Raw genomic sequence first — 27,880 nt, 5'->3', positions numbered from 1 at the left:
GCCTTTTGTTCGGTTACTGAGTTGCTGCCTTGGCCAGAGTCCGGAGCAGCCACCGCCCGAGTGCGCTGATCTCAGTTCGCAGCCCGCGCCGGCTCCTATCCCGGCCCGACCCCTACCCAGCCCGGCCAGGCTCCAAACCCAGGTGAGGACGATCGGGGCAGGTATCGCTGGGGCGAGGGAAGCGGGGCGAGCGGACGAGAGGCCAATCCCCGCCGTCCCCGGGCAGGTGAGGGCGGGAGCCAGGGAGAGCCATCCTGCACCGGCGGCAGGGGGCGCGCTGGGGTCCTGGGCGCGGTGACTAAGTGGGCGCGAGGTTCGCGCGGAGCGCGACTGGGGGCTCCGAGAGCCGGTGTCTGAGAAGGGTGGGGAGGGATCAGGGCAGGTGCCTCCGGGTCGCGCCTCCCCCGGGACCCGCGGAGCTCGCTGGGCGCCGCGTCCCTGACTTTGGCCCTGCCTCTTGCGGGGGAGACTTTAACCTGCTCGGCCTGCGTCCCAGCGATCACTCTGTAATCAGAAATTTACTGTTTGCGAAACTTGCTGCCGCTGGTCTCTTTGGGGCCACCGTCACCCCACCCCACGCGTTATCCTCGCTTTCCCTCCCTCTCTACTCCCCCAGGCCTGGGTGGGGCCCTATTGTCTACGCCCGGCTTGCCCAACTGTGAGGGCTGAGCGCACATTTTCCTAGAGACGCGGGCCCCACCTGCCGAGCAGGTGAGCACACGGAGTCCCGAGGCCCTGCCTTCCAGCTCTGCGAGCCTGGTCGGGACTGTACCTGTGGCGCCTCTCTCCGCTCCTTTCGGGTGGGTGCCGGGCTCTGGCTCTGCCAGCGGAGGCGGGATGGGATGGCAGGGGGATTGGTGCTGGGCCCGGCTCCGCGCTCAGCCGGTGTCTGGCACCCGAGGCTCAAGATAGGGGTCTGGGCGGAGGGGTCGTGCACGGGTGGAGAATTCACCGGCCCAGTTTCCAGTAGCTGCGGCTTCCAGAGTGTTGATATGGGAACAGGACTATCCTTCCTTTCTATCCTCTTCTTGGCGGAAAAATCACCCAGAACAAACTTTCCAGGAAGGAGTATTCACGGCAGCTTTCTCTGGAGGTTTTCCTGCCTCCTTGCCCGGGGCTTCCCGCAGGCTTTAGGGGTCCTTCTCGGAGCAAAGCCCCCTCCCCCAGCCGGCCAGGCTGAACCTGGGCAGTGCCTGCGCTGTGACCCCGTCCTCCCAGCCCCCACCTCCATCCTGTTTGCTGGGCCCCTTGGGGCCTGAGGGGGGGCCGGGGTGGGGGGCCGGGCCAAAGGGGAAGCAGCTTCTTCCTTGTCTTCCTGTCCCCGGGGACCACCACACCCCCTCGCAGGAGGCCTGCCCTACAGGCTCTCTCCCGAGCTCTGCCCCCCTCCCCAGGAATGGGGGTGGGGCAGGGCCAGGCCAAACTGACTGAGGGTGGGGGGAGCGATTGTTCTGGGTTTTTTTTCCCCTCTATCCCATCCCCCACGTTATTTAGCTGGCTGGGGATTGAGTCCGAAGAGCGCGGAGCAATGGGGCTGGATTTCCATTTGATTTCTGGGTTTTGAAGGTGCATTCCTTCTGGAGGCTTTTGAAGTCCTTTTCCCACCCACCCCCTTTCCGGAGAGACTTCGATGGGGAAGGTGGGACTGGAGGAAGGCTTCAGTGCGGAAGGTTTCAGGCAGAGCTGCGTTAGCGGCTGCCCTCCCTACTCCCCCCAACAATTTCCTGAGAGCCCCTTCCCTGGCCTCCTTGGGGAACAGAAAGGGGGAATGTAAACAGCCAGGTTCTCCATTCCTGAGATGAAGGGAAGATGGGGGGGAATCAGGGTTGCTTGCCCTGACTCACTTGGGAAGACCCTTACCGCCCTACAACTCTACCGTGGTAGATGGGAGAGTGAGGGCGGAGGTCAGACCCACCCCATGGAGTGCCCTGGGTCAGGGGGAGCCTGGGTCAGGGGGAGCCTGGGTCAGGGGGAGTCCCATGCCTCTTCTGCTCCAGTGGGTGTCACAAGGGCAAGGAGTTTGGGCAAAATAACCTGTTTTCCCTTTTCTCTGTGCCAAAGTGGAGGAGGGGAAGGCATTGTTAATTACACTGGTTAAATGATTAGGTTAGCTAATCTGGTTCGTGGCTTCGATGAAAAGATAATACTGAGGAAGTATTGTTAGGAGGTGCAAACTGGCCACTTACTGGACTGGAGGGAGAGGGGGAAAAAAGTAGGATCCAAGTGGTCATTTCTTGCTAAATCAAGCTTCAGCTTGGGTGACATGAGCCCTCTCCACGCCTCCACCTGGTCCCACCCCACCCCAGTTACAACCCCATTTCCTCTAGAATCTCTGTTTGGGCTGCCAGGGATGAGGCTTTGAGAGTGCATTGCACGGGAAGGAAGGGGTACTGACTGGGCAGGTACAGGTGACGGGGGTCTCTCCCCGGCCTGGGAGGGCTTGGGGAAAAGAGCCACCTTAGAATGGGGATGGGGCAGTTGACTTCTCTACAGAAGGGCTATTGTTTGGACAGATGTTATAGTGGGGCAGTTCTGAGCATAGGGATTTAGGCTTGGACTGAGCTAGGTTTGATTCCCAGCTCTGTCGCTCGTTACCTGCGCGGACTTGGTCAATTCACTTCACCTCTCTGAGCTTCAGTGACCTCCTGGGCAAAATGGACATAATAGTACCAGCTACCGAATAAGTACTTGATAAATGGTCACTTAAAAGGTAAGAGACTACTTACAGATGCCAAACACTTGCATGAACTGTTCTCACTTAATCCTTAAGGCCATCCCTCTAGGCAAGTATCATTACCCCATTCTACAGGTGAGGAAATGGAAAGGAAACTCGGGGAGTTCAGTAACTTGCCCAAGGTTGCACAGTGAGACCCAAGCAGGGTCAAGGCTGGCATTTGGGTCCTTTGGCGCCAAGCCCAGGTCCCATCTTGCTGTATCACCCCACCATGGCTCTGGGAAGAATTTTTCTGCCATCCCTTTTTTGAGAGTCTCTGCTTAGGAGTTTGGGGAGAAGAGAATTCCAAAGGGCCCAGGGTGGTGTGTGTGTTTGGGGAAGGCGGGGGCAGGTTTCCCAGGTAGGGGTGACTCACGTCCCAGCCTCCTGCCCTCTGAAACCCCTGCCCCTCCCATGGCTTGGTTTTTGGTTCCTGGTGGAGGGGGCTGTCTCCCCAAGGCCAGGGGCTGTGGCGGATGTGTGGAGGGGGTTTTGGCAGGGAGAGGAGGGAAGGGGTCAGAGCTGTTGCCTCCTCCTGGCTTGAGCTGGGCCCAGCCATGGACTGTTCTGGGCTTCTCCCTGTATAGGAAGTGGGAGTTGTCTGCTTTGCTGGGGGCTGGAGCTGGGCCAAGATAAAGGGGGGCCTGTCCCCTGGGGAGTGGAGAGAAACAAGAGTCAGATTTAGGACCGGACCAGTGTCCTGCTGGACTCTACCAGTCAGCACTACCAGGCTGCTCTTGGGCGGGGAGCTGGCTGTCCTCTGGAGCTGGGAGCCCTGGGGGCTGGGAGTAGGTTTTCTGCTGCTGAGGAGGCCTTTCCGGTGATTGGGGTGGGGTCAGCAGGGCCTGGGTCCTGGAGGGAGGGGCTGGTGTCACTGTCCTCAGACCTGCCTGGTTCTGGCACGTCTGCCTACTGGGCACCTGACACCGGAATGGGCCTGGGAAATGGGGCCTCTATCTGTGTCAGTACAGCTGGGTACTGAGCCTATCAACACGGGGCTTCCAGATCCCTTGAGGTCAGGCATGGGGAGTTATTGATCCTGGAGAAGAGAAGGCCGAGGGGACTTGATGTGACAAAGAAAGAAAGAGAATGAACTCAGTCCCGGGTGATTGCTGTGAAGAGGGTGACAGGCTTGCAGTTTTCCAACAGCCCTGAGGACACAAGAGCGATTGGGACTCTTATGGAAGGAATGGAGGCTAGACAGGAGGAAAGACTTCCTGCCTGTTAGAGATGAGATCTTGAGTTGATGAGTAAGAGGGAGATCCTGGTGGAGGCTCAGGGTTGACCCTTCTCTGAACAGGATGAAGCAGGGTCCCATCCGTGTGAGCTGGGGGAGAGCCAGCCTGCCCCAGGAGAGAGGGCAGGTAGGAATCACTACCCTTTGGGGCGAGTCTGAGGTCTGTTGGGGTCCCTGGGGAAACTCTTAGTCTTGTGTCTTTTGGGAGGAGAGACCTGGCCATGTGAGAGGCAGGTAGCCATGAGCCGCTGGCCCAGTGACCCCTATGAAGAGAAGGAGCAGTGTGTCTGGGGCGAGTCATCAGGGTTTGTGTCTCTGCAAGCGACACCATGAAGCCTGCCTCCTGGGACATGGTTGAATCTGGTGGAGGTCTGGGGGGCGTGGACTGTCCTGATTTCCAGCAGCTTCCTTGGCTAGGCTGAAGAGAAAACTCACTGACCACTCCCCCTTTGCTCAGGCTCCTGGCCCCTCAGGCTTTGGGGGCCCTCAGGGCCGGAAGCTCAGCTTTCTATGACCTGCAGAGTGTGGGTTAACAGGTCGACTGTCTTTCCTCACTGTGGAGACAGAGGATTCTTGTCTCTGGTGAGTGGCAGGGACAGGGGAGAATTGGGACGGGGCTGGGCAATCGATACACTGCTTATTTGGGGGTGAGTGGAGGTTGCACTCACTACGCGACTCCCCTCCCACTTGATTGAAAATGTAATATCTGATCATTTTACAAAACAGTTGGAAAGTTTAGGAAAGTTTCCAAGAGCAGAAAAAAGTCACCCGTAATCCTGTTGAGGCATCTAACCGTGAACATTTCTTTCCCTTCTCTTTTCTTAGCGTCCTCTTATTTCTCAGCCTCACTCTTGGATGATCTTATGCTCTGTATACAATAACAAATTTTAACCAAATCTTTATCCGAACCCTAGTTTTCTCCAGCAAATGCTGAACAGGGAAGTAAGAGCTGGGTCTTCCCTGCTTTTCCAGGAGAGGGCCAGGCAGCGATCCTTGCAGAATGAAACCCTGGGGAATCACACCCTGAGGAGTGGACATGAGCTGGGGTCGGACTCCCCAAGCCCCCCTGGGTGGGGGTGGTCAGGTGGGGACAGCAGGCACTTGGGTATTGAGATACGTCACCGACCCAAGTGAATCCTTAGCTGTTGTTTCCTGAGGCTGGTAAAGTGTTTTTCCATTCCCAGGAGTCCCGGTTTAGGGTCATCTGCCGGTTTGGGATTTTTGCCCACCCAGGGTCCCCAGCAGGGAATGGCGCTGCAGCTGGAGCCCTCTCCAGGGGAGCCCGGAGGTTCCCAGGGTCCAGCCACCTGGCCAGGCATTTCCCTCTCCTCCAAGTCCCCTTCATTTTCCCACCCTGGTTTGTTTGCTTTGGGCAGGAGCCCAGAAGGAAGAAAATAAACAGCAGCTGGGTCGGCCTGACCTGAACCTCCACCCGCAGCCAGTGCTGGGCCACAGCTCAGGCTGTCCTCCAGCCTGGATGTGAGGGGTTTCCTCCGGAAGCTCAGGATGGGCTTCTGTATCTTCTCCTGTCCCCAGGACCCTGGCCACGCATGGTACCTGCTTCAGTCCCTGCCCGTTTGGAATGACCAGTCTGATAGGGGAGACCACAGTCTCTGCCAAGGAACATCTAGTCTGCGGGTGGCGGACCTTTCTCCTGGAGCCACCCGTCTGAGGGGAGAGGCCTAGATGGGAAGCCCCAGCCTGATGGGGGAGACAGGGCTCTCAAAGGATGCAGTCCTGTCTGTCTCTGTACTTTTTTTTTTTTTTTCGGTATGCGGGCCTCTCACTGTTGTGGCCTCCCCCGTTGCGGAGCACAGGCTCCGGACGCGCAGGCTCCGGACGCGCAGGCTCAGCGGCCATGGCTCACGGGCCCAGCCGCTCCGCGGCATATGGGATCCTCCCAGACCGGGGCACGAACCCGTATCCCCTGCATCGGCAGGCGGATTCTCAACCACTGCGCCACCAGGGAGGCCCTGTCTCTGTACTTTTCTAGAGTCTGTTTCCGTCTGTGCTTGGGACCGCTCGCCAAATCTCTGCTGGAGCCAGAGGCAGAGTGGGGAAGGGTGGTGGCTGGTGACACTGCGGAGCCCAGCCTCTCCCCTGGGGCTGCTATGTGGGGAATGTCCAGCCCTGACTGGCCTGCCGGCCCCCAGCTGCAGAAGGCAGCACGTGTGACCGGGGAGAGAGGCAGCGCCATGTCTCCACCTGGCCTCCCCTCCCAGGACCTGGCATAACGCGTCCTCCCCGGCCACACCTCCCCCGACCCCAGGGGCTCTGGCCTAGGGCCGGGAGGCAGCTCCCCTCCTAGCCTTCATCTGAGGTGTCAGGGAAAGGAAGTCTGGGTCTTGCCCTGAGTACTGGGTCCCACAAAGCAGGCTGGCTACCGGCTACCTTGCCAGGCCCATCTCTGCTGGCTTCCTCCTCTGCCATTTCTGTGCTTCCCTAGTAGAAGGACGCTTGCCTGGGCCTTTCCTACCAACAGAGGCCTTGCACAGTCATGGCTGTGTACCATCCACACAGCACACAGCTGTCTGAAGAAAGGAGTGTCTTGATTCTCTCTACTTTACAGAGGAGGAATAAGGCTTCAGGAAGTTGCGTGATTTGCCCAAGGGCACACGGCCAGTGAGTGCGGGGGGCTGGATGGAGCCTTCCCCTGACCCCCATGCCCTCCCACCCTGCCCATGGCCCCCTTCGTCTGTCATTGTCTGAGCCTGTGATCCATGTCTGCACAGGGTGCTGGCCACTGGCCCAAGGAACTTCTGGAGGGCCCTGACTGCTCTAATGCAATGTTTCTGAGCCGGTTCCCAGCTCACCTCTCAGGCAGCCCATTCCTGTCCTGGTCTCCTGGTGTCTTACTGACACTTGGCTTCCTGCAGCCCAGCCCAGCCCGTCACTGCGGCAGGTGCTGGCAGGGGGAAGAAGCCTGATGTAGCTCTGGTGGGGGTTCTTTTTATTTATTTTTAATTTTTAATTATTTTTGGCCGTGACACATGGCATGCAGGATCTTAGTTCCCCGACCAGGGATCGAACCCATGCCCTCTGCAGTGGAAGCACGGAGTCCTAACCAGTGGACTGCCTGGGAATTCCTGGGAGTTCTTTTTTTTTTTTTTTTTGCGGTACGCGGGCCTCTCACTGCTGTGGCCTCTCCCGTCGCGGAGCACAGGCTCCGGACGCGCAGGCTCAGCGGCCATGGCTCACGGGCCCAGCCGCTCCGCGGCACGTGGGATCCTCCCGGACCGGGGCACAAACTCGTGTCCCCTGCATCGGCAGGCAGACTCTCAACCACTGTGCCACCAGGGAAGCCCCCTGGGAGTTCTTTTTAATGTCAGAGCTGGGCCACACTCTGCCAGGACAGTCTTAGATTTAGGGTGCCTGCTGCCAGACCCCTGGGTCGGCCACGTGGAGGAGGAAGCAGGAGCGACAGGCAAGGTGGGCCCCAAAGCAGCCCCCTTGCTTGCCTGCAGACTCCGGGCCAGTGTGGACCAGTGGGGGAAGGATCCTTCGCACACCCTCTTCAGGGCCCCTGTCTTCTCTCTTCCTGTCCCTTGCGAGGTCCCCCACCCCACCCAGTGATCTCTGAGCTGGCTTCTTCCTCCTGCAATAGAGACTGCTTGCTAAACAAAGTGCCCCCATTCAACTCAGGGCCCCGCCCTGTGTCTGGCTCTGCCCGTGACTGGCAGGGCCCGTGACTGTCTCTCCTCCTTCCACCCTGGCTCTGTCCAGGGGCATTGTGGCAGGTCTCACTCCAGGTCCAGGGCGGAGAGGGACAAGACTAAACCGGGTGCGGCCTCCTCCACCCTGCAAACTGCAAAACAGCACTTTTGTTTCTTGTGAAAGAATTCCCCTGGGGCTTCCCTGGTGGCGCAGTGGTTAAGAATCCGCCTGCCAGTGCAGGGGACACAGGTTCGAGCCCTGGTCCGGGAAGATCCCACATGCCACGGAGCAACTAAGCCCATGTGCCACAACTACTGAAGCCTGCGCGCCTAGAGCCCGTGCTCTGCGACAAAGAGTAGCCCCGGCTTGCCGCAACTAGAGAAAGCCCGCGTGCATCAACAAAGACCCAACACAGCCAAAAACAAATAAATAAATAAATTTATTAAAAAAGAATTCCCCTGGTTCTCCTGGGGAGTAGGTGGGGAGAAAGGCGGGGCTGCTTGACAGCCCTGCCTGAGGTCTGACTTATATCTTGCCTGTGGCGGGAGTAGCTTCCCACCAGCATCCTTTCTTCAGGAAGAGTTCTGGTGCATGTCCTCTCTGGACTGCTTTCTACCTCTGACCCTGCCCACCCTCAGCCTTTTCTGGTCTGTCATGGGAATTCTGACTCTTTATTCCTAGAATCTTAGATATCAACTTTCCTCTGAGATCACCTGGGCTACGCTTTCTGAAGATGAAGCACAGAGAGGGAAAGCTGTTGCCCAAGGACACCCAGCAAGTTTTGCAGCAGAGGTGGGACTAGAACCTGGGACTCCTGATTGCCGAGCAGCAGGTGCTTGGCTCCACCTGTGCCCCTCCTGCCCCCTGCCCCTCACTCTCTTCTGCAGCAGGGTGTCTGGCATTCTCTCCTTGGTGGGCTGGAGGCTGGTTGGCAGTGAGGCAGATCTGGATTTGAGCAGAGCGCCACTGTTTTTCAGCCGGGAGCTTGTTTCCTCACCTAGAAACTGGGAATAATAAAATGCCGGCCAGGGTTGCTTCTCGGGAAGCATGAGATTCATTTGCTAGTTAAGGCTCTCCCCCCGCCCCCCCTCCCCCGCCTCCCCTCCGCCATGGATCCTTTGACCTCTGAGGGCTCTGTCTTACCCTGGGCAGCTGTCCAGCCCTCAACTTCTCTTGGCTCCAGGCCTGGGCTGGCGGGGGTGGTGAGGGGCCTGCTGAGGAAACGCCCCTCCTACCGCCAGCCTTGACCTCGGTGGTCCCTTTGGATATGGGGCTGGTGAGGGGATTGTCCCTGAGGTTCCGGCCAAGGCCCGTATCCCTCTCACTTGGCTCAGAAGCATCAGGGTAGGCGGTGATCTCTACCGGGGAACAGCTTTTTCTGGCTCGGATGGGGTGTTTTTACTGATAGGGCTGGAGATGTCTAGTTTGTCCTAAGCGAATCTGACTGAGGCTCGGCATCCAGGTGTCGGCTCAGCCCTCTGCCCGGCAAAGTGGCCTTTACAGGGTTAATGCAACTGTATTTACTGACACAGTTTCATCTTCCTTCTCCAGTGCTTGGATGTCCAAGGCCTCCTGCCTGAATTTTCTCCCTGGGGCTTCTGCGACAGGCTTTCTCCTCCCAAACTCTCCTGTATTCTCTGTGTCTGTCTGTCCAGGGAAGGCAAGAGTGCCGGGCAGTGTGTGGTTAGGGCGGGGCCGGGGGGAAGGGCGCCCTCTGAAATAGCCACACTTGGCCGCTGCCTGGAAAGCAGCTGGGCACATCTGGAGGCACCGAGCCTGCTTCTGTGTATCAGCCTGAAACTCTGAGTCACTCGGGGTTTGGGAGGAGGAGAAGGAGTCTGCGGGGAGCTGGTCTGGCTCCTACCTCTGCCGGTTCCAGGTGTGCTCACGGCAGGGGAGGAGCTGGGGTCGCCATAAAAGGCGGGGAGACATGAGGGATCTTTGTCATCCTCCCGGAGGGTGGCACTGGGGCCGTCCCAGAAGACACATCATCCTTGGTGATCTTTGTTCCCGGGGTGGGACCAGGCTCACCGGCCACTCCAGCCTCATCCTTAACTGGTCTCCCAACACAATGGGACAGTGGGTTTGAGGTGCTGGGTGTTCCCAGCCTCACGGGTGGACCAGCCTGGGGTCTCCTTGCCATCTGAGGCCACAGACTCGGGTGTCACTCACACCTGGGCCTGGGCCTGGCTCTGTCATGTCTCTGCTATGCCTCCTTACTGGGCGGAGCCTCAGTTTCCCCATCTGTAAATGCGCGAGCAGAGCATGTGCTTCAAAGCCCACTTGTGAGGACGATGACCTTTTTTTAAAAAAAAATTTATTTATTTTATTTGTTTTTTAAATTTTTGGCTGTGTTGGGTCTTCGTTGCTGTGCACAGGCTTTCTCTAGTTCTGGTGAGCGGGGGCTACTCTTTGTTGTGGTGCCTGGGCTTCTCATTGCAGTGGCATCTCTTGTTGTGGAGCAGGGGCTCTAGGCACGCGGGCTTCAGTAGTTGTGGCACGCGGGCTCAGTAGCTGTGGCTCGCGGGCTCTAGAGCACAGGCTCAGTAGTTGTGGCGCACGGCCTTCGTTGCTCCACGGCCTGTGGGATCTTCCCGGACCAGGGCTCGAACCCATGGCCCCTGCGTTGGCAGGTGGATTTTTAACCACTGCGCCACCAGGGAAGCCTTCTTGAAGGACACCAGGAAGGCCCTCACTGTGGCACAGCCTCCCTTGCCCGTCCTCCCAGCTGCTGGACTCTGGAGGTCAGCACCAAGACGGGAGCCGGACAGACCAAGTGGGAGTCACCACCTCCCTGGTACAGAGTCAGGCCCAGCTATTCATGGGCCTCAAGTGGCCCCAAGTCTCTGAATAGCAGTGACCACCCCAAGGTCTGCCCCACCCCGAGGGAGAAGCAGTACTGATATCTGGCCATGGTCACCAACATTGAACACCTACTGTGTGCCAGGCACCAGGCTGGGTCCTTTACGAATCTGGTCCTCACAACAGCCTACGAGGGAGGTGGTGCTCCCCCATTTCACAGATGAGGACTGAGGCTCAGCAGAGCAGTGAGATGCTGAGTAGTATGTGGCTGAGATTTGAACCGGTTGGTGGGATTCAGAATTCTGGGAAAGGCTTCTAGAAGCTGGAGTGCTGGAGAGATGGGGTTCTTAGGGCCTGAGCCTCTGGGGTCACGCGTGATCCTGCCCCATCTGCAGGAAAGTGAGATCTTGGAGTCTCTGAGGCTTCCCAGAGAAACCTGTCTGGCTGCTTCCCTGCCCCACCCGGTTTCCTGCCCAGTGCCTGGGGTGTAGCTGCCTCACCTCTACAGTGCTTCCCAGGGGGCCCCAGTGGATGGGGGTGGGTCTGCGAGACCCTAGAAGCTGTTGAAGGTCCTGAATGCCTTCTCCTGCTCTGGGGGTTTGGGGCCGGGACAACAAGGTGAGTGAGCTGAGGGCTGGGTTGGGGCATCTGGCTCTTTATGCCCCTCCCACCATTGGGTTCACCCCATCCTGGGCTGGAGGTCAGAGATGCAAGCCCAGGACTCACAGACAGGTGTCCCATCCTGGCAGTCTCTCCCTGGGCTTGGTCTCTCCTGTCTCCCACCCTCCTCCACAGCCTGCTGACGGGCTTGCAGCTGTGGTGAGGGTTAGGGGTGATGGGCAGGGCCTGGGGAGAGGCTGAAGGTGGGGTCTGGGCCTGGTGATGAGATGTCTCACTGCGGCCAGCTAATTTCCTGCCCCTCCTTTGTGTCCCCAGCAGCCACCATGGATGTGATGAACCTGATCGAACAGCCCATCAAGGTGACCGAGTGGCAACAGACGTACACCTACGACTCGGGCATCCACTCGGGGGTCAATACCTGCGTGCCCTCGGTCAGCAGCAAGGGTGTCATGGAGGAGGACGAGGCCTGTGAGCGCCAGTACATGCTCAAGAAGACCACCACCTACACCCAGGCGGTGCCCCAGAGCCAAGGTCGGGATCCCTGGGGACTCTTCCATGGGAATATTCCAGCCAAAAACCAGGCTGGGCTTTGGAGGGAGGTCAGGGTCAGAGGAGGCAGACTTTAGGGGGCTCCCTGTCTGAGGAGGAAGGCACAGGTACTGGTTTTTTTTTTTTAATATATAAATTTATTTATTTATCTATTTATTTTTTGCTGCATTGGGTCTTCGTTGCTGCGCGCGGGCTTTCTCTAGTTGTGGTGCACGGGCTTCTCATTGCGGTGGCTTCTCTTGTTGCGGAGCGTGGGCTCTAGGCGTGCAGGCTTCAGTAGTTGTGTCACGTGGGCTCTAGAGCACAGGCTCAGTAGTTGTGACGCACGGGCTTAGTTGCTCCAACGCATGTGGGATCTTCCCAGACTAAGGCTCAAACCCGTGTTCCCTGCACTGGCAGGTGGATTCTCAACCACTGCGCCACCAGGGAAGCGCCACAGCTCCTGTTCTTAGACTCACCAGTCTGAGGGAGGAGGCACGGCAACTTCAGAGCGCCCCCATCTGGGAGGGAGGCAGATTCCTCTTCCGTGAACCTGTAGTACGGAGCGGAAGCATAGACCCTGCCCACCAGTCTGAAAGAAGAGGCACAGTCTTTGCCTTCCATGAACTTAGTGTGATGAGGAGGCATCATTGCTGCCTTCAGGGAATTCAGGGACTGTGGGGAAGACACAGTTCTCTTGCTCCAGGAGCCTCAAATATGCCGGGGAGCCAGAGCCCAGTTCTGGGGCTTAGTCAGGGGTGGGGATCTCCGCCAGCCCAGGGTGCCCTGCCTCTGGGGGAGAGGAGTATCCAGTCCTGTCTGTAGTTCACAGATGCCTCCAGGGCCCTGAGTGTTGCAGCCCAGAGAGCTATGGGAGCTGCGGAGGGTGCAGGGTAGGCTTTGGCAGCCTGGGCCACGGCAGAGCTCAGCCTCTGCACCCTGGGTAGCTCCTCCTACACAGCAGGCAGAGGGCTCTCAGCTTGGCAGGGCCAGGCATTGTGTTGGTAGCTCAAGTACAGCCTCCGGGTGGGAAAGTCATGTGGATGGTCCCTCCTTCCCGACTGATTGGAGGGTGGAACCTCTGCCTCCCTCTCTTCGGGGCTTTGGGACACTTGCCAGGGCAGGGCTGCCTGGGAAGCCGGGGCACCTGTGTGTGGGACTCCCAGACCCGCCAGGGGGTGGAGCCTGGACTCTGAGCTGAGAGCCCCCCTCTTGCTTGCTGAAACCCACAGTCTGGACTTTCCCTCTGATCTGCTCTATTCTACTGGGTGGCCCTCTGGGCCTCTATTTGCCTGCCCATATAATGGGAGAGTTGTCTCCTTTGGGGAGGATGAGAGTATAATTAGAACCGTGAGATTTCAGGGTTGAAAAGAGACCGAGGTTGTGTCATCCTACCCCTACCTGGTGGTTAAGGGAGGGGCATAGAGTCGGGGTTGGATTCTGGAGTCAGGCTGTCGGAGTTCAGATCCCAGCTTGGGTTCTTATAACCTCTCTGTGTCTCAGTTTTCCCATCTATAAAGTGGAGATAATAATAGTCCTTACGTTCTAGGATTGTTGTAAGATTAAATGAGAAAAGTATAAGGAAAGCACTTAATTCACTGCTAAGCACATAATAAGTACAGGCACACCTCGTTTTATTGCACTTCCCTCTATTACACTTCGCAGATCCTGTGTTTTTGACAAATTGAAGGTCTGTGGTAACTCTGCATGGAGCAAGTCTATCGGTGCCATTTCTGCAACAGCATTTGCTCACTTCATGTCTCTTTGTCACATTTTAGTAATTCTTGCAATATTTCAAACATTTTCATGATTATTCTGTTTGTCATAGTGATCTATGATCAGTGATCTTTGATATTACTACTGTGACTTGCTGAAGACTCAGATGACGGTTAGCATTTTTTGGCAGTATTTTAAAATTGAGATATGTACATTTTTTAGACCTAATGCTATTGCACACTTAATATACTACATACAGTGTAAACATAAATTTTTTTTTTTTTTTTTTTTTTTTGCGATATGCGGGCTTCTCACTGTTGTGGCCTCCCCCGTTGCGGAGCACAGGCTCCGGACGCGCAGGCTCAGCGGCCATGGCTCACGGGCCCAGCCGCTCCGCGGCATATGGGATCCTCCCAGACCGGGGCACGAACCCGTATCCCCTGCATCGGCAGGCGGACTCTCAACCACTTGCGCCACCAGGGAGGCCCAAACATAACTTTTATATGCACTGGGAAACCAAAAAATTCATGACTCACTTTATTGCAATATTCACTTCATTGCAGTGGTCTGGAAATGAAACCGCAGTATCTCCAAGGTGTGCCTGTACTCAAAAAATGTTAGCTATTCCTTTTAATAATAATAATCTCTGAACTTTTTTTAGCAATATGTGCCAGGCACATGTATCCTTTCTTCTTCTTTTTTAAAAAATGAATGAATTAATTTATTTTTGGCTGTCTTGGGTCTTCGTTTCTGTGCGAGGGCTTTCTCTAGTTGCAGCGAGTGGGGTCCACTCTTCATCGAGGTGCACGGGCCTCTCACTGTCGCGGCCTCTCTTGTTGAAGAGCACAAGCTCCAGACGCGCAGGCTCAGTAGTTGTGGCTCATGGGCCCAGTTGCTCCGCGGCATGTGGGATCTTCCCAGACCAGGGCTCGAACCCGAGTCCCCTGCATCAACAGGCAGACTCTCAACAACTGCGCCACCAGGGAAGCCCCCTGCCATCCTTTCTTTTAAGAGCAATTCACAACTTTTTAAAAAAGATTTATTTATTATTTTATTTATTTTTAGCTGCGCTGGGTCTTAGTTGCGGCACGTTGGCTCTCCATTGTGGTGCGCGGGCTTCTCTCTAGTTGTGGCGTGTGGATTTTCTATTTTCTAGTTGTGGTGCGCAGGCTCCAGGACGTGTGGGCTCTGTAGTGGCGTGTGGGTTCCAGAGCGCGAGGGCTCTGTGGTTTTTGGCACGTGGGCTCTAGTTGAGGTGCGTGAGCTCAGTAGTTGTGGCACGTGGGCTTTGTTGCCCCGTGGCATGTGAGATCTTAGTTCCCTGACCAGGGATCAAACCCACGTTCCCTGCATTGTAAGGAGGATTCTTTACCACTGGACCACCAGGGAAGTCCCAATTCACAACTATTATCTCATTTAATTCTTGTAAGCATTCCCTACGACGGACAGAACAGGTGGTGCCCCATTTTACAGATGATGTAACTGAGGCGATGATGCCCTGCTCAAGGTCACTGGTTAAAGGTAGAACTATGAGTGGTGGTCTGGGAGGCAGTCCAGAGGACCCAGATGGGATGCCTGCTCCCCATTGTCCCCCTGCCTGCATCCTGCAGCTCAGTCCCTGCCTGTTGGCCCCCAGGTGACATGGATTACCAGATGTCCACGACAGCTAGAGCCAAGCGGGTGCGGGAGGCCATGTGTCTTGGTGTGACAGGAGAGGACAGCTCCCTGCTGGCCACCCAGGTGGAGGGACAGACCACCAACCTGCAGCGGCTGGCCGAGCCATCCCAGCTCCTGAAGTCGGCCATCGTGCATCTCATTAACTACCAGGACGACGCCGAGCTGGCCACCCGGGCCCTTCCTGAGCTCACCAAACTGCTCAACGATGAGGACCCGGTCTGTGAGGGGTCTGGCCGGGGTGGAGGCAGGGCAGGGAGGGGAGAGGTCAAGTGTCTGCAGGAGAGGGCCTTACCTGGGGTGGAGGGAGGTCATTGACCCAAAGCCCCATCGGTGGGAAGAGTCTGACCCGGCTCTGTCTGAGCTTTGTGGAGGGGTCTCCTGGCCCTTCGTTCTCACAGTGGCAACCAACCTGGCCCATCTGCTCAGATCCTCCCATCCTCCCCCCTCCCCCCAGGTGGTGGTGACCAAGGCGGCCATGATCGTGAACCAGCTGTCGAAGAAGGAGGCGTCTCGGCGGGCACTGATGGGCTCGCCCCAGCTGGTAGCAGCCGTCGTGCGCGCCATGCAGAACACCAGCGACCTGGACACAGCCCGCTGTACCACCAGCATCCTTCACAACCTCTCCCACCACCGTGAGGGGCTGCTTGCCATCTTCAAGTCGGGGGGCATCCCTGCCCTGGTCCGCATGCTCAGGTACCGACCCCTACTCACTGCAGGAGCCTGGGGCTTCCCCTCCCTTGGACTCCCCACCCTGCCCACGTCCCTGGGCTTCCGTACATTTATTGAGCACCTACTATGTGCCAGGTGCAGAACCACACCCAGTCTTGGTGCTCAGCTTCTCACAGCCTAGCAGGGGAGACAGGCATGTAACTCGCAGGTTAGTTATCAGGATACAGTATAGATGAGGGCAAAGGTGTGTCCAAGATTGGTCAGCGGAGCTCCAAGAAGCTGTTCAATCTAATGGCAGGGCGTTGACGGATGAGTGGAGTTTGGCTGGTGTAGATGAAGGGAAGAGTATTACAGACAGAGGGAACAGCATGTGCAAAGTCCCTTGCCACCTTTATCTTTCCCAGCCTTGCAGTGTTGATTGGCCTTTTTCCTTACATCATATTAGGCTGCGAGTTACCTAAGGGTGGAGATACTGACCTTATTCCCCTCTGAGTCCCTTGCAGGGCCTCTCTAGTACGAGGCCTTCCACATGGCAATTACTCAGTAGGGACAGGTGTTGAGGGGACCAACCGTGCGTTTAGCACCCAGCTGGGAGCACAGAGCAGGAGGAGTCCTGGTCCCAGTGGAGAGAGGAGAGGTGCTGTGTGCTTTGTGCCTAAAAATGGGGCTGGTGGGGGCTTCCCTGGTGGCGCAGTGGTTGAGAGTCCACCTGCCGATGCAGGGGACATGGGTTCGTGCCCCTGTCCGGGAGGATCCCACATGCCGTGGAGCGGCTGGGCCCGTGAGCCATGGCCGCTGAGCCTGCACGTCCAGAGCCTGTGCTCCGCAATGGGAGAGGCCACAACAGTGAGAGGCCCGCATACCGCAAAAAAAAAAAACCCAAAAAACAAAAAAAAAACCATGGGGCTGGGGGACTCCCCTGGCGGTCCAGTGGTTAAGACTCTGCGCTTCCACTGCAGGGGGCATGGGTTTGATCCCTGGTCAGGGAACCAAGATCCTGCATGCCACATGGTGTGGCCAAAAAAAAAAGTGGGGCTGGACTCAAGGGACAGCTTTGGGGTGTCAGTACTGGGAGGTGGCCCACGTTTACCTGGGACCTGACTCACGTGAGCCCCCTGCCCCTCCCCCAGCTCCCCCGTGGAGTCGGTCCTTTTCTACGCCATCACCACGCTGCACAACCTGCTGCTCTACCAGGAGGGCGCCAAGATGGCGGTGCGCCTGGCAGATGGGCTGCAGAAGATGGTGCCCTTGCTCAACAAGAACAACCCCAAGTTCCTGGCCATCACCACCGACTGCCTGCAGCTCCTGGCCTACGGCAACCAGGAGAGCAAGGTGGGCCGCATCCCGCCCCCAACCAAGACCTGCAGCCCCCATGGCATCACCCTCCGTCCAGCGGCAGCTTCAGGACACTGCCTTCTTACCCTCTTTAGGTTAAATATATATGTATATACAGATGTACATGTTTCACCATATGACTGGATATTTTGAGGACAAGGGAAAGAAAAAATTCATTATCCTCATACAACCATGTGCTTCTCCAGTGCTTTCCTGTGGGCGTATTTGTACACAGTTGTAGTTATAGCAATTTACAACTTTGCGTCTGTTTTCTGCATGATATTAATTATTTTTTTTTTTTGCTAGACTGTCCTCAAAACCACCCTCTATAACAGCAAATAGCATTTCATTTAAGTGGAGGCCCCAGACTTTATTCTGAGGGAGGGCATCTAGGTTGCGCCCGATTTTCCACCTTTATGAACGAACGATGCTGTAATGAACATATTCAAGTACACAGCCTTTCCCAGAGAGTGGGAGAAGTCTTTCATCAGTGGGGCTGAGGATTTTTAATATCTCTAAGCTTTTACTCAGAGCTCCAGGTACTTTCCAAAAGGACTGCATTATTTGCAATGCCATCAGTGGCAATGTATGTCAGTACTTCACCTCATCCTTTCCAGCATTGTGTATTACCTTTGTTTTTCAACATTTTGGCTTATTTAATGGTCACAAAAGCTATTCAGGTTTTAGAGGAAGCACAGTAATAACAGCTCTGTCACCCCCCCTTCCTTCTTTGTTCCCTGTCACAGTCCCTATCTGTCTCACACTCATTTCCCCTCTCCTTCCACAGCTCATCATCCTGGCCAATGGAGGACCCCAGGCTCTTGTGCACATCATGCGCAACTACAGTTACGAGAAGCTGCTCTGGACCACCAGCCGTGTGCTCAAGGTGCTGTCCGTGTGTCCCAGCAATAAGCCCGCTATCGTGGAGGCTGGTGAGTACTGTGGCCGGTGAGGGTGGCCCATGTGGCCGGGCAGGCGCGGGTAGGGCCCTGACCAGTGACCAGGCTCGGTCAGCAGTGCTCCCCTGTGGCTGACGTGCCCCCATCTCCCACCCCAGGTGGGATGCAGGCCCTGGGCAGACACCTGACGAGCAACAGCCCCCGCCTCGTGCAGAACTGCCTCTGGACCCTGCGCAACCTCTCGGACGTGGCCACCAAGCAGGTGAGGGAGGTCGTGGAGCCCGGGTCTGCCTCTTCAGCCACCTCGTCCTTCCATCTTACCGTGTCCAGCCTCCTGCCTGGGAGTCTGACCTTAGGAGCTGGGGAGGCCTGAGGCCTCTGTATCTTGTTCCACTGTGGCTAGGGATGGAAGTGCCCTGTAGCCCCTCATCCCTTTAGGCTCAAGGCTCTAATCCCTGTTAGGGATTCAGAAAGGGGACTAGATGAAGGAGGCTGATGTTTCTTGGCTGGGGTTCAGGTGGTGTCAGAGAAACAGTTCTGACCTAGACCCTGGGCGGGGAGCAGTAGTGTGCAGGAGACGGCTTGGGGGCCCCCGGTGCCTAAAAAGAGCTTAAGGAAAAATGCAGTTTCAGGACAAGTCTTCTGGTCCCTCCTTCCAACCTGACTGCCATTGTTAAGAATTGCATCAATTGGCTGCTTGTTGAGCACCTGCCATGTGCTGGGCTCCACTAGACACTGGGGACATTGTCTCCTTTACCCCTTTCAGTACTTGGAGTAGAGTGTGGGGCCCATCATTAGATGAAGAAACAGAGACTCAGGTGGTACAGATCCACAGTGGAATATTACTCAGCTTTTAAAAAGAATGAAATAATGCCATTGGCAGTAACACAAATGGACCTGGAGATTATCATACTAAGTGAAGTAAGTCATTCAGAGAAAGACAAATATCATACGATGTCGCTTATATGCGGAATCTAAAAAAAAATGATACAGATGAACTTACTTATAAAACAGAAACAGACTCACAGACTTAAAGAACAAACTTATGGTTACCGGGGGGAAGGACAAACTGGGAGTTTGGTATTACCGTGTACACACTGCTATATTTAAAACAGATAATCACCAGGGCCTGCTGTATAGCACAGGGAACTCTACTCAGCACTCTGTAATAACCTAAATGGGAAAAGAATCTGAAAAAGAATAGATACATGTATAGGTATAAGTGACTTTGCTGTACACCTGAAACTAACGCAACACTGTAAATCAGCTATACTCCAATATAAAATAAAAAATTTAAAGAAAAAGGAAGTTTTCACAGAAAAATAGAAAAAAAAAGAAACAGAGGCTCAGGGAGTTAAGGAATGGCCCTTGGTCACAGCTAGCAGACAGCAGAGCTGGGATTTGAACTCAGGACTGTCTGTCCCCAGATCCTGGGGTCTTCCTGTTCCATCACAGGGCCCACATGGCTCCCCTTGGGAGAATGAGGCTCCTGGGTTAGGGATGTTTCCTGAAAGCAGATTTGGCCTGGGGACCACTGAATGGGCAGCAGCTAAGGCCCAGAGAGGGGAGAAGCGTGTAAAAGTGGGTCAGCTGGGCCGTGGAAGCATGGACCTCCTCATCAATTTCCTTCTGGCCTAGGGGCCTCCCTCGGCCTGAGTAGAGCTCTGTTGGGTCTGAGGACAGGAAGGGGTGGAGGAAAGAGCGTGGAGCTTGGAGACAGGCCTGAGTTCAGATCCGGCTCACTAGCTGTGGGTCTGTGGGCAAGGCCTCAGCTGCCCCACGACCACCTTCTCACGGGTGTTGGCAGGATCACGGGGATGAACACGCACAGGCAGGGCCCATCGAGTGTGAGCTGAGTGGGCTGGAGACCTCCGTAGGCCATCCGTACTCCCGGGTACCCTTGGGAAGACCCTGCGTTTGGGAATCTCCCTCACTCTGCACTGCCTTCCCCGACCCCAGGAGGGCCTGGAGAGCGTGCTGAAGATTCTGGTGAACCAGCTGAGCATGGACGATGTCAATGTCCTCACCTGTGCCACGGGCACTCTGTCCAACCTGACCTGCAACAACAGCAAGAACAAGTCGCTGGTGACGCAGAACAGCGGCGTGGAGGCGCTCATCCACGCCATCCTGTGTGCGGGTGATAAGGATGACATCACAGAGCCCGCCATCTGTGCCCTGCGCCACCTCACCAGCCGCCACCCTGAGGCCGAGATGGCTCAGAACTCCGTGCGCCTCAACTACGGCATCCCGGCCATCGTCAAGCTGCTCAACCAGCCCAACCAGTGGCCGCTGGTCAAGGTACTGCCCACTGCGTGGTGGGGAGGAGGGGAGGAGCTCTGAAGACGGGATTAGGCGTTGTATGGGTTAAGGCAAAGCTGCGGTAACAAAGAGGCCTAAAACACAGCGGCTCCGATAAGACGAAAGTTCACTCCTCTCTCAGTGTTCCGGTTTAGACCTCCACAGTGGCCCTGCTCCTGAGACCCAGACTCCTTCTATCTCGTAGCTCAGCCATCTCCTAGAATAGAGCTTCAAAGTTTAACATGCACAGGACCACCCTGGGCGGTCTCATTCAACTGCGGGCTCTGATTCGGTGGGCCTGGGGTGGGCCTGAGAGTCTGCATTTCTAACAAGCCCCCAGGTGACATTGGTGGTCCATGGAGCACATTCCTTATGCCAGAGGGTCTGGTCATGAGGGTTGTCCTTACACGAACAGTTGGACTACACCATCCCCATAGGTGCCTTTTAACCCTGGAGAAGTAGGGAGGGCTAGCAGCGACCAGAAAGTGGGACACATCACTTCAGCCCATACTCTGGAACTTGGTCATTTGGCCACATCTGGATGCAAGGATGTTAGCACTGTGTTATGTGTCCTGCTCAAACTCAGGAGGGTTGCGAAAAAGACGAAGGGTAGAGAGGATTCCGGGGACACTTTGTGTCTGCTACTGGGAACCAGGGTGGAGCCTTCTTCTCAGGAGGCTGCCTGGGTAGAAGAGAGATGTGTATCAGTTCCCTGTCACAGGCAGGGGAGGTGAGGGTGAGCCAGGGCAGAGCTACCGGTGTGTGTGACACCTGGTGCCAGAGAGTGAGGAAGCTGCCATAGACTGGGGTCTTGTCAAAGGGCACAGGAGCCAGCTGGCAGGGGCTCCTATTGACTACATTTTCAACAATATAACAGTCCAGATAAGAATGACTCTAAGTGATTATATATATTGTATTTTAAAGAAAGGGCAGGGCTTCCCTGGTGGCGCAGTGGTTGGGAGTCCGCGTGCCGATGCAGAGGACGCGGGTTCGTGCCCCGGTCTGGGAAGATCCCACATGCCACGGAGAGGCTGAGCCCGTGAGCCATGGCCGCTGAGCCTGCGCGTCCGGAGCCCACAGCGGGAGAGGCCACAGCAGTGAGAGGCCCGCGTACTGCAAAAATATAAATAAATAAATAAATAAATAAATAAATAAAGGGCAGCACACGGTCCCTCCCCTCCTTGGTCTTGGTCTGCAGCACAAGCTCGAGGTGGGCAGAGGGTTTGCACCCTGACCCAGCAGCTAAGTTGACAAGTGACCTTGGCAGGTCATCCACCCTGTCCTCATCTCCCCCATGATTTTCATCCCTGCCCTCCTGGTTTCTTGTTTTGAGGATCAAATAAGATGATAAATTGCTCCCCAAGGAGCCCCGGGAGGCCAGAATGGCTCCTGGGAGTTGGAGGACCCTGGGGCAGAGACCTCTTCCCAGAGCCGCCTGCTGGGGATTGAGTACAGTGTGAGTGTCGCCAAAGCAGGAGGCTTCGGGGTCAACCCTAGTGAGGACTCCCTCTCCCTGATAATCAGGGTCGTGGGAACTATCAGAAAAACAAGACTATGTTGTCTGTGAGTGGGAGGTAAGAGAGAGGGGACAGGGGGCAGTGTCAGGGCCTGGGGGCTGATGGAATATTCTGGAATGGGGTATCATTTTAGCAGGGGCTCTAAGAGTTAGACATGAGGACCCACAGATCATATGGAATAAGGGGCATGGGCTGGGGGTGATCTCATTCTCTGGAGATCTTCCAGCATGTCTGTGGCTGGCCTCGGGGACAGAAGAGATGAGAGGGGAAGGAGGAGATGATGCTGGAGAAGTGATGCCCAAGAAGTGGCCCTTGATGAGTGTCCCTTTTCTTGCCAGGCGACCATCGGCCTGATCAGGAATCTGGCCCTGTGCCCAGCCAACCATGCCCCACTGCAGGAGGCGGCGGTCATTCCCCGCCTCGTCCAGCTGCTGGTCAAGGCCCACCAGGATGCCCAGCGCCACATGGCTGCAGGCACACAGCAGCCCTGCACGGTAAGTGAGCTTCAGGGGCCTGTGACCCTCTACCCGGGGAGTCAGAGTGTCCCCTGTGTGAACGTGTGCGCATGCGAGTGTGTAAATAGGGAGGCGAGTTGCAATTGATGCCAACTCCCAGGACCAGTGAGGTTTGCCAGTGTCATGGGAGTGTGTGACCACTCCCAAGGGCTACCTGTTGCTATGCCCCAACGGCTCCTCTTGTACAGGATGGCGTGAGGATGGAGGAGATCGTGGAAGGCTGCACCGGAGCCCTGCACATCCTCGCCCGGGATCCCATGAACCGCATGGAGATCTTCCGACTCAACACCATCCCCCTGTTTGTGCAGGTGAGTCTGGGTCAGGTGGGCAGGAGAGGTTCCCCCAACCCCTGCTTCTCCCCACTGCTGAAAGGGGAAGGTTGACAGCCATGGGTTTGAGGGGGTCTGAGCCAGGCATCAAGAGGTCTTTGGAGGAGTTTGGAGAAAAGTGGCCGCACCAGGAGTGACCACTCAGCAAATGCCAGCAAACGAAAACAAAAGCTATGTTTTAATGTCCGAAAAAACCTAAAAGCATTGAAAAGTAAACAGCAAACTGGGAAGATAATTGCAAGCATCACAACAGACAAGAGTTAAATATCTTTCATATAAAAAGAGCTCGTTAATACTAGACCCCAGTGCTAGACCCCAGTAGTTATATAAGAAGAGGCATATGCAATTCCCAGGTGGCTCATAAACAAACAATGCTCGGGACTTCCGTGGTGGTCCAATGGCTAAGACTCCGCACTCCAAATGCAGGGGGCCCGGGTTCAATCCCACATGCCGCAACTAAGAGTTCACATGCCACAACTAAAGACCCTGCATACCGCAACTAAGACCCGGCGCAGCCAAATAAATAAATAAATATTAAAAAAAAAAAAAAAAAAAAAGCAATGCTCAGCCCCATGAGTTTAAAGAAATGAAGCTTACCCTGCAGTGAGAGCCCATTTTCCATTATCAAATTGGCAAAGAAAAAAATGGGAGTGCTTGGGCTTCCCTGGTGGCGCAGTGGTTGAGAGTCCGCCTGCCAATGCAGGGGACATGGGTTCGTGCCCCGGTCCGGGAAGATCCCACATGCCGCGGAGCGTCTGGGCCCGTGAGTCATGGCTACTGAGCCTGCGCGTCCGGAGCCTGTGCTCCGCAAAGGGAGAGGCCACAGCAGTGAGAGGCCCGCATACCGCAAAAAAAAAAAAAAAGGAAGTGCTTTGTGCTGATGAAGATGTGATAAAATGGGCAGTCTTATACCCTGCTGGTGGGAAGATAAGGTGGTAAAACCTTTCCAGAAAGCAGTTTTGAAATATGTATAGACAGCCAAGTAGTACAGGTTTGGGACTCTGTCTTTGTGAAATAGCATAATGTAATTGAAAACATGGCAGAGATGTATGCACAGAGCTGACAATTGCAATGTTACTACTAACAATTAAAAATTAACCGACTGTCCAATGATAAGAGAATGGTTAAAAAAGGAATGGTCCATTATATCATGTGGTCATAAACAATGGTGTTGAAGAAGAACCTTTAGTTTTTGAAATTTTTTTCCTTTAATTATTAATGTTCAGAGTAAGGAATTGGTGCCGGTAGCTACCTTCACTTGCGATTGATGAGGTTTTTTACTTTTTGTTGTTGTTTTGCTTTGTAGCATTCTCTTTCTCTCTCTCTCTTTTTTTAATTTAATTTAATTTTTTATACAGCAGGTTCTTTTCTTTTTTTAATTAATTTATGTATTATTTTTGACTGAGTTGGGTCTTTGTTGCCGCGCACAGGCTTTCTCTAGTTGCAGCGAGCGGGGGCTGCTTTTCGTTGTGGTGCGCATGCTTCTCATTGAGGTGGCTTCTCTTGTTGCGGAGTGCGGGCTCTAGGTGCGCGGGCTTCAGGAGTTGTGGCTGGCGGGCTCTAGAGTGCAGGCTCAGTAGTTTTGGCCATGGGCTTAGTTGCTCCGCGGCATGTAGGATCTTCCCGGCCCAGGGCTCGAACCCGTGTCCCCTGCATTGGCAGGCGGATTCTTAACTACTGGCACCGCCAGGGAAACCCCTATACAGCAGGTTCTTATTAGTTATCTACTTTATACACATCAGTGTACACATGTCAATCCCAATCTCCCAGTTCATCCCACCACCACCACCCCCACTCCCCCTGCTTTCCCCCCTTGGTGTCCTTACTTTTATTCTCTATATCTGTGTCTCTGTTTCTGCCTTGCAAACTGATTCATCTGTACCATTTTTCTAGATTCCACAAATATTAATAGTTAATATACGATAATTTGTTTTTCTCTTTCTGACTTACTTCACTCCGTTTGACAGTCTCTAGGTCCATCCAAGTCTCTATCTCTTTCTCTCTTGAGTATCAATATGTACGCATAGATTTTTTTTTTTTTTCGGCGCTCTGTGCTGCTTGTGATTTGTTCTCTGACCAGGGATTGAACTCACGCCCTTGGCAGTGAAAGTGCAGAGTCCTAACCACTGGACCGCCAGGGAATTCCCATGAACTCATAGATTTTTAAAGAAAAGTTATTGAATAATGTGGGAAAATGCTTTATGCTACAATGTTTGATAAAAAAACAGGAATCAAATATATGTATATGACTATGATAAAAATCCAATGGAAAGAAGCTGTGTCTGGGTGGGGGATTGTGTCCAGTGTGCTTTTCCATTTCTTTATACTTTTCTTAGACTTTTCACGCTTTCTACTATGGGCTTGGGTTAAATCCAAAAAAGGGAGGCAGAGATGGGCAGGGCGGTGAGGTGCCTCATGCCTGCCTGCCTCACGCCCGCCCCACGCCCCCTCTCCCCAGCTCCTGTACTCCTCAGTGGAGAACATCCAGCGTGTGGCCGCCGGGGTGCTGTGCGAGCTGGCCCAGGACAAGGAGGCGGCCGACGCCATTGATGCTGAGGGGGCCTCAGCCCCACTCATGGAGCTACTGCACTCCCGCAATGAGGGCACCGGTGAGGGGCTGGGCTGGGGGCGAGGGGGGCGAGGGGGGAAGCTGGGCTTTGTTCCCCCAGCCTGGGTAGAGGCAGGCCCCTGACTTGGCCTGTCCTTTTCTCTGCTCAGCCACCTACGCTGCTGCTGTCTTGTTCCGCATCTCCGAGGACAAGAACCCAGATTACCGAAAGCGTGTGTCTGTGGAGCTCACCAACTCCCTCTTCAAGCACGACCCTGCAGCCTGGGAGGCTGTGAGTATCCCGGGTTGGGCTGCAGTGTCTGGTTGTGCAAGTTGCGCACTGCACAAGGATTGCACTTTTAGGGAGGCCTCTACCATCCTGTCAGCTTCATAGATTGTTATTTTATAATTGGATCATTTATGACCATCCCCAGCAGATGGAAGTAGTAGGTTGAACCATCTACTGTTTTTGACCTACAAAATGGCAATTTTATTTTGTCCAAACGAATACGAAGTGTTGGGGCAGGGGTGCCTTTCTCTAACTTGCACTAAGGTGCTGTACAGGCTGGAGGCTGCCCTGCTCCTGGGTGGGGCAGCTCCTGGCACCCATTCTCTAGTCCTCTCCCCTCCACTCCCCTCCCCCCTCTAGTTCTGCGGGTGCCTCCAAGCATGAATGGTGGGACCCTCCACCCTGGGGAGGTGCCTGAGGAGAGGAGTTCCTCAGAGCACTGTGTAACCCTATCTCATCTTCTGCTCCGTCAAGGGGTCTTTGCCCCCAGCCTGGAGCCTGCGTTTTCCACCCTTCCCCTCCCCCAGTGTTTCTCTTTGTCTCCATCCTCAGGCCCAGAGCATGATCCCCCTTAATGAACCCTACGCAGATGGTAAGTGTGTGCAGAGCCCAGGGCAGAGGGGGTGCTTGTGTGGGTGTGAGCAAGGGGGCAACTTTGTGACCCCAGGGCCAAAGGACCAGTGACAGCCACTGTCGTGTCCACATGCACTCCTGTCCGGGTCCCTGGTGTGAGAGTCTGGGGAAGGGGGCAGACCCCCTGGGGGCGGGCAGAGATAGAAGGTGTGGCTGAGGGCTGTCCAGACCCCCCCGCAGGGTAACCTGAGACCCTGGATGGAGCTCCCTTCTCCTCCCCAGACATGGATGCCACCTACCGCCCCATGTACTCGAGCGACGTGCCCCTGGACCCCCTGGAGATGCACATGGACATGGATGGGGACTATCCCATTGACAACTACAGCGACGGCCTCAGGCCCCCCTACCCCACTGCGGACCACATGCTGGCCTAGCTGCCTGGACCCTAGTATGGCGAACCCTCCCCGCCCTGCTTTGCAGCTCTTCCTTCCCCCTGTGGGCTGCTGGGGCTCAGGCTTCCCCTTCCCTTCAGAACCTCCTTCTCATGGAGGCCCTCTCAGGTTTCCCCTGAAACTCTGGCTCCTTTCTGGGGGGAACAAGTGTGGGGCCTCTTGGTGCTGGGCTCCCCCAGGGAAGGTGTGCCTCGCCTGCTTCATCCTGTCATCTTCGCTCGAGGGGAGGTGTCCCGCCCCTTCTACCATGGTGGCCGGGTTACGCACGAGCTCCTTCGGGCCACGGGGCCGGCCTGACCCCTCTGTGTCTGCCCCTCCCTCCAGGTGCGGTTCCCCATCTGAGAGGCTCTCCTCCCAGGCGTTGGGGCGAGATAGCCAAGTGCCTGAGCCTGGGCAGGAGGGCTGCAACTTCCTGCTGAACCCCGCGCCTTCAGAGGTCCTCTGTAGGGTCTTTCTCGGGATGGCGATCTGCTCTTGCTTTTCTGTTCTGGGCTGTGGGTCCAGGGCCCGACACCCCCTCCCACCCCCAAGGCCCTGGCACTAAAGCTTTAGACTTGAGGCCCCCACTTTGTGCCCCCCTCCTCCTGGGCTGCCCGTCTCCATAGAGCTGTGGTTCCTTCTCCGGCTGGCTCCGATTTGGTCACTGAGCTCCACCAACTGTACTGAGCCCCGGGGGTCTCCAGGCCCCAGGTTCAAGGCCCAAAGGCCCAGAATCCAAAGCTTATCTTGAAAAGTTCAGGGATCGTCTGACCAGGGGGATGGGGCGGAGATGCGGAGAGTGCCTCCCCTGCTCCAGGACATGGCCTGCTCCCTCCCCAGGATGCGCAGTTGGCTTTGGCCCCTCCCAGGGTTAGCAGCTCCCTTGCACCTGTCCCGCCCACACAACTGCCCTAGCTGACCCCCTGAGAAGTGCTCTTGGCTGACCCCTCTGGTGTGCGGTGAGGGGCTTTCTCTTCCCCTTCCTGTTTCAGACTCCCCCCAACCACCTCCTGCACACGGGTGTGGGGGGCTGGGGAAGGTCCCAGTAGAAAATTTTATTATTATCGCTTTATGTTTTTGGTTATTGGTTTTTTTGTATAGACCAAAGCAAAGAAAATAAAACTAAGGCACAGATCTGGTGGAGACTGTTTGGGGGAGAGGGGTTGGGGGACGGGGCTCCCTTAGCAGCCTGATGCCTCCTCGGCTGGATCCCGAGCGTCCACGGCCGCCTCGTGTGTGGAGAAGGCAAGGTGGGGGGTGGGCGGGGGGGAGAAAGGGGACTTCCAGGAGCTGGAGTTGATTTAATTTATTTTTTTTTCTTTTTTTTTTTTTAATTAGTTTCTGCTTTATTACAAAGTGAATCAGTCATACTGATTTAATTTAATACACACAACTTGGAACCTTAGGAGGCTAGGAGGGGTGAAGAGATGACTGGGGCTGAGTCCCCCCTTTTGGGCACACCAGGCCGTATTTATCTCTTCAGTGGGCAACCTCCTGGCCGGCCTCTCAACTTCCAGCCTGCTCCGCCC

General features: G+C 55.5%; 1 protein-coding gene across 2 annotated transcripts; it reads left to right on the top strand.

The window, feature by feature from the left end:
* Positions 1-27,485, top strand: JUP (junction plakoglobin). Of its 2 annotated transcripts, none has more exons than XM_060082389.1 (15): positions 1-142; positions 11,346-11,558; positions 14,908-15,164; positions 15,403-15,641; positions 16,748-16,949; positions 17,740-17,884; positions 18,010-18,113; positions 19,811-20,149; positions 22,005-22,160; positions 22,370-22,489; positions 24,969-25,119; positions 25,229-25,350; positions 25,900-25,939; positions 26,203-26,368; positions 26,697-27,485. In XM_060082389.1, exons 2-14 carry the CDS (start codon positions 11,351-11,353, stop codon positions 26,352-26,354), a joined length of 2,235 nt encoding a protein of 744 aa, XP_059938372.1. In that variant the 5' UTR covers positions 1-142; positions 11,346-11,350; the 3' UTR covers positions 26,355-26,368; positions 26,697-27,485. The 2 variants fall into 2 exon arrangements, with proteins under 2 accessions (XP_059938372.1, XP_059938371.1); XM_060082388.1 differs by having other exon boundaries at positions 11,343-11,558.
* Positions 27,486-27,880: the final 395 nt, after the last annotated feature.

This window comes from Mesoplodon densirostris, chromosome 18 (assembly GCF_025265405.1).
Source record: "Mesoplodon densirostris isolate mMesDen1 chromosome 18, mMesDen1 primary haplotype, whole genome shotgun sequence".
Taxonomy (NCBI): domain Eukaryota; kingdom Metazoa; phylum Chordata; class Mammalia; order Artiodactyla; family Ziphiidae; genus Mesoplodon; species Mesoplodon densirostris.
Note: the sequence above shows the minus strand (reverse complement) of the source record. Positions and strands in the feature narration are given on the sequence as shown.

Excerpts from the sequence above, each read along its gene's own strand:
- JUP (XM_060082389.1), top strand. The coding sequence starts at position 11,351 with ATGGATGTGATGAACCTGATCGAACAGCCCATCAAGGTGACCGAGTGG. Across the intron at positions 18,114-19,810 it reads CGGACGTGGCCACCAAGCAG|GAGGGCCTGGAGAGCGTGCT; the intron begins GTGAGGGAGGTC and ends CCCCGACCCCAG. Across the intron at positions 20,150-22,004 it reads ACCAGTGGCCGCTGGTCAAG|GCGACCATCGGCCTGATCAG; the intron begins GTACTGCCCACT and ends TTTTCTTGCCAG.